Genomic DNA, 16,645 nt, shown 5'->3' on the forward strand with positions numbered 1-16,645 from the left:
GAGTAATAGATGGATTGCAAGAGATGGATGGATGGGTTGATGCAGTATACCTGGATCTCAAAGATGCATTTGATAAGTTCCCCACAAAAGCCTTATGTGAAAGTTAAAGAATGGAGGAGGACTAAAAGGAGCAACATTGAGATGGATGGATGGATGATTACTTACAAGAGAGGGAAATGAGAATAGTAATCAGACACTAATTCAAGTTGGTGTGAAGAGACAAGTGGGGTACTGCTAGGATCTGTGTTAGCATCCATTATGTTTCAACTGTAAATGATATGACAGAGGGTCTAAATAGTTACATAAATCTGTTTGCTGATGATGCAAAAATAATGAAAATAATAAAGGATGAAAATGACAGCAAGGAGTTGCAAAAAGGATATTGACAAGATACATGCATGGAGCCAAAGATGGAATACCAAGAAATGCCATGTGTTGGAAATAGGAAATAGTAAAGAAGGACCTTCATGGAATTATAAAACGGGAAGAGAAATAATAATAAAAAGTAATGAAAAAAAGATTTGGGAGTAATGATTCAGGATACACAATTACCTGAAAGGCACATAAACGGGATATCTGGCTCTATATACATCTTGTTAACAAATATTAGGGTGACATTTAACTATTTGGAAAAAGAAATGATGAGGGAAATTATAAAAAGCATGATACATCCTAAATTGGAATACACACCAGTAGTTTGGGCTCCACATAGAAAAAAAAAGATAAGGAAACTGGAAAGAATAGAGGATAGCGACAAAGATGGTACCAGAATTGAAAGCTATGAAGAAAGACTTGAAGAGATGGCATTACCAATACTACTAAAGAGAAGAAAAAGAGGCCTGATAACAATATACAGATAGTAAACAATATAGAAAGAATTGACAGAAATTACTTGGTACTGCATATGGAGGAGGGAGAGACATACAAGTGAGCATGGGACGAAAATAAAGAAGAGTGAATGTTTGAGCAACACCAAGAAATACAGCTTTTCAAATCGAACTATTGAAATCTGGAATGATTTGAAGGAAGAGGTGATTGTAGCAAACAAAGAGGTGGCTGTGCAAACAGTGTACACATGTTTAAAGAGAAACTGGATAAATATGGATATGGAGACAAGACAAAATGAGCTTTGGCTTGTGCCCTGTACAATACTAGGTAAATACACACATTGCTCTATTCTGCTAAAGACCCATATATCTTTTTTATATGTATTGTTATATTTGTATTGCAAATGAAGAATTTTTTTTCTTTTACAATGAGAAAAACTAGCTGACAGTCATAACACAGGACAGGATTGAGAGAGAGAGAGAGAGAGAGAGAGAGAGAGAGAGAGAGAGAGAGAGAGAGAGAGAGAGAGAGAGAGAGAGAGAGAGAGAGAGAGAGAGAGGTAACATATTATTATAAATAAAAATATATACATGACTCAAAATACTCTAGCAATTGGAATATAAATCAATCACAAAGTCTGTCTATCAGTTTCAACAATCAACAATTGTTTTTGTTCAAATATAGTGTTTAATTTGCTTTAAAAGTTAACTGAATCATTTAATAACTAGAGACATGAAAAAAGAGGCCATAACACCAACCTAAGAGCCACTGATGAGATGAGCAGACAACTCTCCATGAAACAATTCACTGGCCATGGTATGGAAGTGTTACACTAACTAACACTGAATTTCATTTATTATTTTCTGATCACACATACATTTTGTTTAAGTCACTCTGTATTTCCCAAACTAGTAAAACCAAGTACCAGACATGTGCAGGACATGTCTAACCATAACAAGCCACTACTGTGGGCTGAGTGTCAATAAATAATGAATTGGCAAGAATCCATGCACACTTTCATTCCTACAGGATCCTGCACCCATTACGAAGGTAAAATTGCTACCTCTGCTCCTGCTATTAAGATCATACCTCTTTAATTACCATCCCCATATGCACAGTCTTCTCTGCTACATGAGCAAGGGGCACAGTATAAAAGGTGGCAACCCCAATCAGTCTTTGCTTACCTGATGATTTAAATCCTAAAATCTTCCATTTAATTACAATACCATCAGGCTGCTTCAGAAAAAAAATTTTGTTAACATACCTGTAATGTCTATAGTAGGTTAGTAGTTTTGAGATTAAACACCATGTGTTAGAGTTTGTCCTGAGATTTCTTGGTCTTCCTGAGATCAAGTTTTTTCTCCAGGTCTTCAATGAGTTTCTCAGGGAGAGCCATTTTCCTGAAAGTAATAATGGATATTAAAAAAGGTTGGGTATACCACAGCTGACATCATATGAGAGAGGAACAGTTGGTGGAAGAAGTAAATGAGAGGTGTAGAAACAGTATTTCTAGGAGGAGGGTGCAAGCAATCAAGGAAGCCAAACAGTACACTATGTTGGTGAATAATTTTCACCATATCCATTTAACTTTGAAAGCTTACATCTTACAAGGGCCTTTGCTAATCAAGGCTGCTGAAATTTTCTAGGTGACATCTTGTACAGGCTTATGCTGTGCCCCCTGCTGCATTAATATTGAATGAAATGGTTGATGGGAATGAAGGTGATTCTCTAAATCTTAGAATCTTTTGTTTACACTTTTTATTGGACAAAAAGAACCTTAACTTTATTTCCTTTATTGAAACCTCTAGCTCATTTTCATATAATCATGCATCCTATGCTTTTCCAAAGAATGCAGCATAAGATGTTTTAACCACTCCTGGTAAGTTTCTCAGTCCATGGATCATCCCAGATGCCCTTCTTTGCACAGACTTCAATCTACATCCTTGTAATGAATAAGATGATAACTGTACAGCACTATCTAAACATGGTCTGACAATAGCTATGTGTAACCCTCAAATTACATTTGCTACTTTAGTACTTACACTCCTATTAGTAAGATCAATTACGATTTGTTTTCTTAGTACTAATGCCCTACTTTCTAGGCTAAGATTTGGGGAATACTATTATCACTCCTAAATCTTCTAAGTCCAATCTACCTATGCTAATACGTAAGGTGTGATTTTTTTCTTACTTATGTGGAATATTACAATTACTAACACTGAATTCAATTTACTATCTCTCTGATCACTAACATATTGTTTGTCACTCTATAGTATGGTAGAACCTTTCTCTAATTAGATTGGTTCTCCTTTTGGTGTCGCCAGAGTTGGCTGTTCAAGGACCACCAACCTGCCACATACCACCCTGAAAACTACCCAATCCCACCAAATCAATTTGCTTTTCCTGCCCACAAAATCTGCCAAATAAAACTAAGGTACTAAGAGAACATCATATATTATTAGCATAGCATTGTAAAAGTTACATTGGCATTGATGCTTTGTAAGTAACTTCACAATCATTTTGATGAAATTTACTACAGAAAAATCAATATTCTACAGTGTGCCTTAATAAGTTATTGATGACATTAAATAGCTATGTTGTTGTCAGAAACATATTCCAACACGGTAATGATTTAATTGTGATAGACATTATTGTCAATTTACTCATATATTTAGCAACTCACCCTAGTGAGTGGGTGAATCAGCAAGGATCCAAGACCAAATAGTTCTGAACTCCTGGACCCAAGCTTTTATGAGCCTGCTCCAAATGCAGTGCAGTTAGTTACACTCAAGGAGTGATCAGAGTTATACCTCACCTGACACACAGAGCAGATTCTGCTCCCTTTCAGCCTTACTACTTTATATATGGACATTCCATCCAAGATTCTAGCTAAGTACCTAGAATAATCTCCAGCCTGTGTACTGATAAATACTTAACTCCAGTAGATCTCCCCTTCATATAAGGTAAATTCCAATATATAACCTGGGTTTGGTATCAATGCATGTTGACTCCAAATTCCCATAATGTATTGACTTAATGAAAATTGTACTCTGTACAAAAGGAAAGAGAAGAGAGAAAAAAATGTATCTGTACAAGATCACCTATCTCTTTGAATTTATTGCCTTCAGTTTTAAAAATCAAGGAAGTCCAGATTAGCATCAGCATCCTTACTATAATTATCTTGTGAGAAGTATTCTAACATAAATGATGCAGAAACAAATGGTTTGCAAAAAAAGCAGTTTCTTCCCATGAATGCACAAATGTGCTTTCTAAACTTGTCATCTGCATTCTGTTTCTTACTTTATTTTTAGTCAAATACATTTGTGAAAACCCTTTCTACTGGCACATAACTAAACAGGATCCCAAAGTTGCCAGAACCACTACTTTGTCATAGTATTCAGTTACTTCTGCTAAGGATTTTTGTCTGCTGTTTTAGACAACAGTAAGCATATAATAAATTATGTGGTTTTGTTTTTTATGCCTCAGGAGTTGTTTATAATACGTTTATGTAGTTTATAAATATGTACAGAGAGTCTACAACTTCAAGTCACTTCAGGACAGGTGAGTGCAGGTAGCCTTAGTCAAGCCATCTTGACCCAACATGAGCAAGGAGAAGGGAGAGAAGGAAGAAGGAGACAGAGTTGAGTGGGAACAAATGTGCGGTGATCAGGGTGTGACCATCACTCAGGATTATCAGGTCCATACTACTAATGATAATCCTGACCATCAGGTCAGGATTATCATTAGTAGGTGTGCACAAACATTTTTTGCATCAGTTATTTTAAGTCTCATGAATCTTGACTTAACATCATTCTGATGGTAAGGAAAATCTATAACTTACAAGAGAGAGAGAGAGAGAGAGAGAGAGAGAGAGAGAGAGAGAGAGAGAGAGAGAGAGAGAGAGAGAGAGAGAGAGAGAGAGAGAGAGAGAGAGAGAGAGAGAGAGAGAGAGAGAGAGAGAGAGAGAGAGAGAGAGAGAGAGAGAGAGAGAGAGAGAGAGAGAGAGAGAGAGAGAGAGAGAATGGCAGGCAGGGCAGCAAACAGCCAAAAAACTATCAAACCATCAGCATAATATTTTCCCCACATTTTCTCCACCAGTGAAGATAAAATACTATTTAATTTGGCAGGAAAACCAGCACTCTGGCAACTTGTGTTGCTGTAAAATTTTGTGATGTCACTATTTACTAAAGCATTTCTATAGTCAGCCAACTCAAACCTGTAAAACTCTGTGTGTTTGCAAAAAATTGTCTTACTAAGTTGGCTCTAAGTAGGCTACACACGTGTGGTTTAGGACCATTTCTGGCCTGAGGTTGCTACATCAAGACTTATCCCTCAGCTGCAGTAGTTTCCCCACACAAGGGTTTTGACATTTTCCTGAAAATAACTTTTTCTTTCATAAGTTATGCAGCTCCCCATGCCTCTACAGTCTCTAACTATAAGGCAATAGACAGCTCCCCATGCCTCTACAGTCTCTAACTATAAGGCAATAGACAGCTCCCCATGCCTCTACAGTCTCTAACTATAAGGCAATAGACAGTCTTAACAAAAAGTTGAGAGATGTATTCGTGCCATGGTGAGAAGCAGGTGCATGCAGTGTTTGAATGGCTGACTCAGAGTATGTGGTGGGAACAGCTTCCCAGCCACTCTATATCCTTATCCATCTTCACTTGTTTCCTGAACTCAAGATCCTTATCTTTCTTCCATTCTTCTATCCAACTTCTTTCCTACCTTCTCTTCTTCCTTCCATTCTTTCTCTACCTTCTACCTTCCATTCCTTCTTTACCTTCTATCTGATAGGCACAAGCTTTTATTTACTAACACACCATGTCAACAACCTTCACTGTAAAGTATCTTCAAACTCAATATGAACAAGAGACTGAAATGAGGATATCTGTATCTTCAGTGTCTTCACTGTTAATGGCACTAGTCCTTGAAAACATTCAGCAGTGCCACTACAGGAAGACTGCACTACACTGGGGTTAATGCACTTTATTATATCATGAGGCAATCTTGCTCAAAACCACTATCATTACTATCTTCACTAACATTACTTCCAAGGCTACAAATGGAACAATCTAGCTCCTACCTGACAGCACTTTCATTAGGTCATTTTTTATAAGGAGTGAAAAGTCAAAGACCAGCTCTCCTTGCCTAACAAATCAAATGAGAAAAAACTAAATATGCAAATGTAAGCATCACTGTGGCTGCCAAGACACAAAGGACTTGATATATTGTATGTAACTCAAGGAAGATAGTGTGTCTTTAAATCTCTTATGACCAATTCAAACTACACTCACCATGGTCAGAACATCTATATGTAACACCTGCAGCCTATGTAGTACCAAGTAGCCACCAGGTACAGTAAAATCCCTCTTATCCGGCATCAACGGGACCGCCGACATGCCGGATACTTGAATACTGCCAGATACTTGAATAGAAGTGAAATTATGTCCACAATCACCACCCTACATTCACGCATCTTACCATAACAAAGATTAGCTGATCTTAATCAGCAGCTGATCTGATCAGCTGCTTAAGTGTAAGCACAACACGCTTCCTCTTTTCTACAACTTTAGGCATGATGAAGGCGTCAGGCGATAAACAGTGCACATGTGGGACTGAGTCACTGAGTAAACACAGTGCAGTGGGCCGCGGGTGGCGCGAAGCAGTACGCTCTGGTGGAATGGGGACAAAGTATGCCTCGTGCGGGAATTTTAATCGATATTATGAGTGCACATTGATTTTTTATTGATTTTAAGGCTCGGGGAAAAATGTGCCGGATACTTGAAGCTGCCGGATACTCAAATGCCGGATGAGGGGGATTTTACTGTATATGTGACAACGGCTGCATTAACCATGTTTTGCAAAAGACCACTGTAATCATAAATTAGATTTGTTTGTGGGTGAAATTACTATTATTCTCCATGAACTTTTGTTTATGGAAAAAAAAAAAAGGAAATACATTTACACTCCTTAATATAACCATTAAAACCATGAGTGGAACTTACCGAAGCTCTTGTATAGTATTCAATTTCAGTTTGGTGAGAGCAGCTTGCTTCATTTTCATTTTCAAATCCTCCTCCTCTTTCTCTTGATGAAGTTTTTCTGTCTCCTTGGCTCTCCTGGCCTCCTGGTCTTCTATTTGAGCACGTATTCTGGATTCATAGTTTACCTTGGACTGTAAGCCAAGCAGAAATTTATGGAACAAAATTACATTATTAGGAATGGAAGTCAATGTGCTGTCAATGTATTCTGAATCTGCAATACACACTACACTCATCCTGTGCTACATCTTTATACTATGATATGCTTTATTTCTTCTATCAATTTGCAAATTTTAGGTTTCTGGTCTGAATATAGAGAACCTTATGGAAAGGTTGCATAACAATAAATATGATTATAATAGTTCACAATATTAACAGTACTTTCAAGCAATTTCAGGCCAAAACAAAAGACTTTAGGCTTTTTCATATGTCAGTACAAGATTAATATATATATATATATATATATATATATATATATATATATATATATATATATATATATATATATATATATATATATATGCAGGCACCAAGTGTACATCAGGGATTTACTGTTTAATCTTAAATTCTTATTCATAAAACATGATAATGACCTGCTTGGCATGTTCCTCCTGGAGTCTTTCTCTTTCCTCAGTAATCATCCAGTGGTCTGTGACTCTCAGCATTTCTTCCTTTCTCTTCAGTGCTGCTGCCATGCGAGCCTTCCTGCGGTCTTCAACCTGCTGACGCCTTTCTCGGGAGACTTCTGCATCTCGGAGAGCCTTGCTTGTTGCCTCCCGTAGTTCCTTTTGGCGCCATTCTCGCTCCAGCTAAATAGAATAAGAAAACCATATATGTATCTCCCAAAATCTGAATGGCTAAATGCCTTTCATTTTCTTTTGTCTAAGATACTACACAAAATTAAATCTGCACTAGTCAAAGCAAAGGGACCATCATATCATTATTCAGAAGTCAATTAGTCATGTAATGTTGGGAGGAAGATAACAAAGCTGAAGAAGCAAGTGGTGTGAGTCCAGATGAACAACCTGACACAAATGATAGTAAAGTGACTGCCAGCCACAACATAGAAAATTACTAATTATAAACCAATTTTCATAGATTTCTAATATGCTATGTATACTATTGAAGAGATGTTCCATACCATGAATTGCAGTAGAATGGCAAAAATGGCATCTTTTTGTTTTTTTCAAAAAAGAAATGTTTGCCAGATCTTCATAGAGGTCCACATTTTTAAAGATTCCAACAATCCCTCTTTCCACATATTGCAAACCTTTATTGTATTGCTCATTCTAGGAAACCTAAGCTCTACAGAATAAGGACAGTCCTTTGGATGATATGCATAGAAGATGTAGGCTGCTCATTGTCAACTACATTAAACAAAATAGTATATACAATTTAAAGAATAGAAAAATTTGCGGTCAAAATATAATTTTTCCAACTCATGCAAGACAAACCACCTTTTCCTGCTCCTGTATTTTCTTAATTTCCTCTCTATGTTTCTGTTTCTCCAGCTGGCGCTCCTGGTCCCTGAGCCACATCATCTGGAGATCTTCTTTTACTTTCTTGACAGCTAATTCTTGCTGTATCCTTTCCTGCTCTTTCTTCTCCTTTTCCTTGATCTCCACCATCATCTGCAAAACATGAATGGACTTGGTAGAAGCTTTTTGTTGTTTTCCACATACAGTAATCCCTCCAATATAAGTCATAATTCATGCACAGCATGTCTGGACATTGGATTTGTCTGGATATTGCATGTCCAATCAATTCTCGCCATTTACTTGACACTGGTATGGAAAATGGTTTTGAAAACAATAGGTATGTGTGCAACCAATTCTAAGACATGTTTTTTTCTTCGACATTTCTCTCACAAATACTTATTTATGGATATTTCTTTATCTTTCTCTGTCTTAATCCTACAATTGTTACAATATACAATAGTGTTTTTTCAAGGTGATTTGGTGTGTGTGTGTGTGTGTGTGTGTGTGTGTGTGTGTGTGTGTGTGTGTGTGTGTGTGTGTGTGTGTGTGTGTGTGTGTGTGTGTGTGTGTTTACTTAGTTGTACTATACAGGACCTGAGCCAAAGCTCATTTTGCCCTGTCTCCATAACCATATTTATTCCAGTTTCTCTTTAAACATGTGTACACTGTTTGCCACAACCACTTCTTCCTTCAAATCATTCCAGATTTCAGTAGTTCAATACAGGAAGCTGTATTTCTTGATGTCACTCGAACATCCACTCTTTATTTTCTTCCAATGCTCCCTCATTGTCTTGCTCCCTCTTCCATTTGTAGTATCAAGTCATTTTTGTCTATTCTTTCTATATTGTTTACTAATTTGAACACTGTTATCAGGTCTCTTCTTTCTCCTCTCTCTCGTAGTGTTGGTAATAAAAACTCTTCAAGTCTTTCTTCATAACTTTCTCGTAGTATTGGTAATAAAAACTCTTCAAGTCTTTCTTCATAACTTAAGTCTTTCAATTCTGGTAACATCTTTGTCGTCATCCTCCGTATTCTTTCCAGTTTCCGTATATCTTTTTTTCTATGTGGAGCCCAAACTGCTGCTGCGTATTCCAATTTAGGAAGTATCATCCTTGTTATAATTTTCTTCATCATTTCTTTATCTAAATAGTTAAACGCCACCCTAATGTTTGTTAACAAACTGTATGTAGAGCCAAATATTCTGTTTATGTGCCTTTCAGGTGGTAGTGCGTCTGAATCATTAATCCCAAATCTTTTTCATTACTTTTCACTATTATTTCTCTCCCCATTTTGTAATTCCATGAAGGTCTCTTTTTACTTTTTCCCATTTCCAACACACAACATTTTCTGGCATTAAATTCTGGTTTCCATCTTTGGCTCCATGCATATATCTTGTCAATATCCCTTTGTAACTCCTTGCAGTCATTTTCATCCTTTATTATTTTCATTATTTCTGCATCAGTGAAAAGGCTTATATAACTATTTAGATCCTCTGTTATATCATTTACATATATCTGAAACATAATAGGTGCCAACACAGATCCTTGCGGTACCCCAATTGTCACTTCATGCCAACTTAAATTAATGCCTCTGATTACTGTTCTCATTTCCCTCCCTTGTAAATAATCCTCCATCCATCTTAATGTTGCTCCCTTTAGTCCTCCTCCATTCTCTAGCTTCCACATGAGGCTTTTGTGGGGAACTTTATTGAATGTTTTTTTGAGATCTAGGTATACCACATCAACCCATCTGTCCCTCTCTTGCACTCCATCTATTCCTCTCATATAAAAGCTCAGTAGATTTGTAACACAGGATTTCCCTTTCCTGAATCCAAATTGCTTTTCTGTAATTATATTTTCGTCTTCTAAATATTTTGCAACCTATCTTTAATTACTATTTCAAAGAGCCTACTTACTTTAATTACTATTTCAAAGAGCCTACTTACAATACTTGTTAATGACACTGGTCTATAATTTAATGGTTCCATTTAACTTCCCCTTTGTATATATAGGCTATGTTAGCTCTTTTCCATTCCCTTGGTACTTTTTCTTTCTTTCAACAAGCTGTTGACTATATCCTATATGGGTACCTCCATTTGTTCTCTGCGTTCTTTTAATATCCACCCATTTACTTGATCTGGTCCCATAGCTCTTCTAACATCAAGCTCTTCCAGCAGTTTCTTGATTTCTTGTCTCTTTACCTGTATCTCCTGTATTCCCTCATTCTCTGATACCACTTTTGGTGCCAAAAAAACAGTTTCCTTTGCAAACACAGATTGAAAACTCTCATTCATTAGTTCACTCATCTCCTCATTAGTTTCATAAATTTTTGCTTTTTTTTTTAACTTGTTTAAGTCACCCCTAAGTTTCATTTTTCCATTCACATATCTGTAGAAGAGTTTGGGCTCTTCCTTGCATTTTCTTACTATGTCACTTCCAAATTTCTTTTTTCTTTTCTTATTATACCATACTCATTCCTTGTCTTTCTGTATTCTTCCCTATTCAGTTTTCTCATAATTTTCCTCCATGCCCTGTCCTTTTTTTTTTGCTTCTACACACCTGGCATTATACCATTCATGCTTCCCAGTTTTCACTTTATAACTTGGTACAAACTGTTGCACCCGCTCTCTGTACTTGCTCAAAAATATCTCGTATTTTTTTTGCACTACTTTACCTTCAAATAGCTCTTTCCAGTTAATTTTGTTAAGTTCTGCAAAGTTTGCCTTAGTATAGTTCTGTCCCCCATTTCTAAATTGTTAATTCCTTTTCAACACCGTTTCCTAATATAATACTATTTCTATTGTCACATGGTCACTTCTTCCCATTGGACTTTAGACAATGTATACTTGGTCTACTTTCAGGGGTTTTTGTAAACACTAAGTCCAACTGTGATGTTTCTTCTCTGCATCTTGTAGGTTTGTTCACCCACTACTAAGTCCAACTGTGATGTTTCTTCTCTGCATCTTGTAGGTTTGTTCACCCACTGTCTCATTGTATTCACTATCATGATATGCATAAGTTCTTTGCTCTATGACCCAACATATCCTTTCACTTCTATCTCCTCCCAGTTAATTCCTTTAGTGTTCAAGTTGCCTACTAAGAGCACTTTGTTAGTTTTCCTTATCATTTCCTCTATGCTATTTCTTGCTCCTAGTTGCAGTTTTATATCTATTGGTCTCCCCAGCATTAGTTTTTGGTGGTATGTACATCACAACAACTTGCCTTTTTTCACTTCCTTTTATCTTAATCCTAGCACTCAAAGTTTCCACCATCCCAGCACCATATTCCACTTCCTCAACAACAATATCTTCTTTTACCAATATCATTATTCCTCCTCCCTTTCCTTTTCTGTCTCTCATCTACATGCTATAACCTTCCTTTGCAAATCTCATCTTTATTTCCTCTTTTAGTTTGGTTTCCATTCAACATACCATGTCTGGTTTATTGTTCTTTAGCTAGTCTTTAAGTTCCAATAGGCTCGACACCAAACCATCTATATTTGTATACATAATTTTTAAGCTTCCACTTGGTGATCTTCCATGGCATCTTTGTGCCACCATTTCCTCACTTTCATGTCCACAACATTCCAAATGAATTTCCTCACTTGTTCCTGTGTTCTCTCCTCATTTTTTGATGGGGCCTCTACTCTTAACTCTTTCAGTTTACTTCTCTCTTCTTTGTTCACATCTCTTTTTATCCATACTCCCCTCATTCCTTCTACTTTTGCCAATGTGTGTGTGTGTGTGTGTGTGTGTGTGTGTGTGTGTGTGTGTGTGTGTGTGTGTGTGTGTGTGTGTGTGTGTGTGTGTGTGTGTGTGTGTGTGTGTGTGTGTGTGTGTATTTACCTAGTTGTGGTTTATAGGAGGGGAGTAATCTCATACTATCCCATCTCTACATCCATCTAGTTTAGTCTTAAAAGCATGGGCAGTTACGGCATAAACAATGTCTTCACTGAGTTCATTCCATTTGAGGAAAACTATACTTTTTTATGTTTCTTCTACAGTTAACTTTCTTCAGCTTCTTACTGTGTCCCCTTGTATTCTCTCTCTGTGTGTGTGTGTGTGTGTGTGTGTGTGTGTGTGTGTGTGTGTGTGTGTGTGTGTGTGTGTGTGTGTGTGTGTGTGTGTGTGTGTGTGTCAGGTGAAGTCTCAAAGGGAAATGAAGGTTAAATTTGTTCATTTCATAATATGAATGTGAAAGCAAGCATGTGCTCCACAGTGATGGAATGGCAGAGATGTGAACATGACCCAGGGTGAGAACAAGTAAGAGTTGCTGCTGTGTGGGTGTATCAGAACAGCAAATGCAAGAAATATCACTCAGTGAAAAAATACAGCAAATATATGCAGAACATCTGCTGGTAGTAAAAATAAATACATATATACTATGTAGCGCATACTTATTTCTGTGTACAGCTCACATACCTGAACATAGATTATTTACATGGATAAACCACTTGTTTGCTACAACACTAGTTATACCACAGCACTAGTTATGCTGGCTTGCCTGTTAGAGAGAGGGAGTGAAAGCCCAGTATCACACTATGCAGCAGCATTGCAATTTGAAAACACACTAATAAACAAGAGGAATCTCACTACCACAGCACTGTACATCCACCACACAGCACCACATCATGCCAGATGTGAGGACAAAACACACCGTTCTAGGCCATGCAGCAGTGCTACACCATCGTGTCACACTGGATGCGAGGACATGCATCTGATTCAATATTCAAACATGGTTATGTCTGGATATTAACAATACAAGTCATTGCATGTATTGATAATGTAAGTATCTTGATAGTGAAAGTATCCCTCACACAAAACATAGAAGATTAGAGGGTGATATGCAATCATATCTAGAGTACTCAAGTGGTATGATGGAAAACATAACTGGCAACTCTTAGACATACTGGAGTGTGGAGATAGGAGGTACTACAAGGGGTACACTATCCTTTTATATTTTGCCAGTATTGTGTCATAAATCTTTGTAGTTTTCAAATTCCTTTGTTGGTGATACCAGTGAATGGACACAAACCATATATTACAGGATAACATCACACATATCAACACTATAGTAAGCTGGTTTAGTTCATGAGTACATTTCAGACACTTTAATTGCCATGCACTGTATACACACACACACATATATGCACATTCACAATAATTAGTAATGAATTTCAAAGCAAAACAGAACCTTGTTTTGCTTTTCTGGTGTGATTTCTATTTGAGAGGACATACAAGTATATAACTCACTCTGACATCCTGCAGCTTGTTATTCTTCAACATTTCCTCCTTTCGAATTTCTGCTTGCAGTCTCATCTTTCTTACCTCTTCTCCCTCTTCCCTCTTCTTTTGCTTTCCTTTTCTTTCTTCCAGATCCTTTTCCATTTTAAATTTCTCTGCTTCTCTTGTCAACCTTTCTGCCTCCTATAGCAAAAAATAATAATATACATAAACATGTTTATAGTTCATGGTTCTAATTAAATAAAGTGCATCATGACCCAGTTAACTTACAGAAAGCAACTCTCTTCTTTCCTTGACTTTATTTTGCATCCTCATCACCTTCCAAGACAAACTATCTTTTTAATAAAAATTTTCTGTCAGTTTCTCATTTCACCTCTCACTTGCACTCACATTTGTATAATGCACATCTCTTTAAGCTTGATTCCACTTTTTTATATAGCTTTTGTATGACACCATCCCCTTTGCAACCACCCATCATATGCTTGCTTCTTTACAGCTACAGCCATACTCCTGCACATCCCATCATAGCACTCAAACAATGACACAACCATATCCTTATTCTATCAATAAATTCTAGCTTGTCCTGTTAATACAGTACTTTTTCTCACCTAACTCACTCTCTAAACTTTTGTCATACCTCACTCACTTACCCTCCATCAGGTGATGGGCAAGACATCTACACTTCCAAGCATAAAATTTTCAGATAACTAATGTTGCAAAAGTGAAATGAAAGAAGTTTAATAATGACGGATTTAAAAGGGGACTCAAACACATGACAGAACAATAGGTCCAAATGACTGATAATGAAAAAATAAAAAAACATAACTAAAGATGACAAGCTGTATAAAGGACATTAAATTCAGCTTCTTAAAGCATTGGATCCTTGGCTTCTGGCCTGATAAAAATGAACACTGCTGACTAGTTACACCTTTCCTCATTGACTCAGGGCAAGGCTACATATCACATTTTCCACTGACATGTTTTTGTACTGTGTGTCTTAGCTAACTTCCTATACAAGATAAGTGATTCTAATTGGTGTCATAAGACTCAGCAGTAATTGTAAAACTCAGAGGGGTTTTCCAAAGCAACTCAAGTAAAAAAAAAAAAAAAAAAAAATTATAATATATATATATATATATATATATATATATATATATATATATATATATATATATATATATATATATATTATATATATACGAGGTGTGTCATTAAAGTTCCAGGACTGGTGCCACACAAGTTTTATTTCACATCCAGGCTACAAACTATAGGTTATCTCCTTCGAAGTAATCCCCCTGGCACCGCATGCACTTGTCCATCCTTCTCTGCCAGGCTTGCATGCACTGCTGGAAGGATTCTTGCGGGATGCTCCTCAGCTCCGTCGTCACGGCCTTTTTGATGTCGTCCGCATCATCAAAACGGGTCCCCTTCATGACCTCCTTGAGCTTGGGGAAGAGGAAGAAGTCGCACGGAGCGAGGTCAGGTGAGTAGGGCGGTTGCTCCAGCACGGCGATGTTCTTCTTGGCCAAGAACTCTCTGATGCTCAGGGCATTGTGAGCAGGCGCATTGTCGTGGTGAAGCAGCCACGAGTTGCCCTGCCACAACTCCCGCCTCTTCTCGCGCACTGCACGAAGCAGACGCCGCAGTACTTCTTTGTACACATGTTGGTTGACTGTCTGGCCCTGTGGCAAGAACTCGCAGTGGACGATGCCCCTCACATCGAAGAAAGCGATCAACATGACCTTGAAGCTGGACCTGGACTGCCTTGCTTTCTTCGGCCGTGGCGACGCCGGACTCTTCCATTGAAGGCTCTGGCGTTTGGTCTCCGGGTCGTACTCAAATACCCAGGACTCATCGCCGGTGATGACTCTCCTGAGCAAGTCTGGTTCAGTTTCCAGACGCTCGAGGATGTCCTGACACACCTGCATGCGTCGTCCCTTCTGGTCATCGTTCAGGAGTCTCGGCACCATCTTCGCACAGACTTTCCGCATGCCCAGATCTTCAGTGATAATCTTCCACACGCTGTTGTGGTTCATGCCAAGCTCATCTGCGATCTTTCGAACAGTCAACCGACGATCGTCACGCACCATCTGCTTGACACGCTCAACATTGGCCTCATTCCTGCTCGTTGAGGGTCTTCCACTCCTGGGGTCATCTTCCACGTCCTCCCGGCCCTCTTTGAACCTCTTGCACCACTCAAAAACACGTGAGCGTGACATTGTCTCATCCCCGTACACTTTTTGCAGCATACCCAGTGCTTCTGACGGCGTTTTCCCCAACTGCACCAAAAACTTCAAGTTTGTTCGCTGTTCAGCGCTCATTGTTAAACGACCTGCAACAGAGGACATGATTTTAAAAGCACGTAAGAAAAAGATTAGTGACTGTAGAGGGTTGGGAGCGCAGTTGTATACTCCAGAAGGATTACTTTGAAGGGGAAATATGGTGGTTTGTGGCTTGGGTTTGAAATTCATCTTTTAGGACACCAGTCCTGGAACTTTAATGACACACCTCGTATATATATATATATATATATATATATATATATATATATATATATATATATATATATATATATATATATATATATATATATATATATATATATATATATATACATATATATATATATATATATATATATATATATATATATATATATATATATATATATATATATATATATATATATATATATATATATATATATATATATATATATATATATATATATATATATATATATATATATATATATATATATATATATATATATATATGTGTAATATATATATATATATAAATATATATATATATATATATATATATATATATATATATATATATATATATATATATATATATATATATATATATATATATATATATATATATATATATATATATATATATATATATATATAATTACATATTTGGTCCAAAATCATTGGTATATTCTGCAGCATGGAAAGATTCCAATTGGATTCAACTACTTCATCCTTAAAAAAGGAGAATAAGAAAACCTCTTGAACACAATAGTGTGGTCAGATTGCAGA

The 16,645-nt window shown here is 37.0% G+C and overlaps 1 protein-coding gene across 6 annotated transcripts in view; it reads right to left on the minus strand.

Moving 5' to 3' along the window:
- The window catches only part of LOC135105771 (cilia- and flagella-associated protein 45-like), a 100,223-nt gene that overhangs the window by 12,369 nt on the left and 71,209 nt on the right, over nt 1-16,645 (minus strand). For 5 of the 6 annotated variants that reach the window (XM_064014235.1, XM_064014236.1, XM_064014231.1 and 2 more), the window contains exons 7-11: nt 13,602-13,775; nt 8,330-8,503; nt 7,466-7,681; nt 6,837-7,006; nt 1,012-2,228 (exon numbers count right to left, since the gene is read on the minus strand). In XM_064014235.1, coding sequence (XP_063870305.1) covers nt 2,141-2,228; nt 6,837-7,006; nt 7,466-7,681; nt 8,330-8,503; nt 13,602-13,775 — 822 coding nt within the window. In that variant the 3' untranslated portion in view covers nt 1,012-2,140. Of the gene's footprint in view, nt 1-1,011; nt 2,229-6,836; nt 7,007-7,465; nt 7,682-8,329; nt 8,504-13,601; nt 13,776-16,645 lie in introns of those variants that run through there. The other variant, XM_064014232.1, reaches the window with a different exon arrangement.

The sequence above is a fragment of the Scylla paramamosain genome, chromosome 12 (assembly GCF_035594125.1).
Source record: "Scylla paramamosain isolate STU-SP2022 chromosome 12, ASM3559412v1, whole genome shotgun sequence".
In the NCBI taxonomy this organism is placed as follows: domain Eukaryota; kingdom Metazoa; phylum Arthropoda; class Malacostraca; order Decapoda; family Portunidae; genus Scylla; species Scylla paramamosain.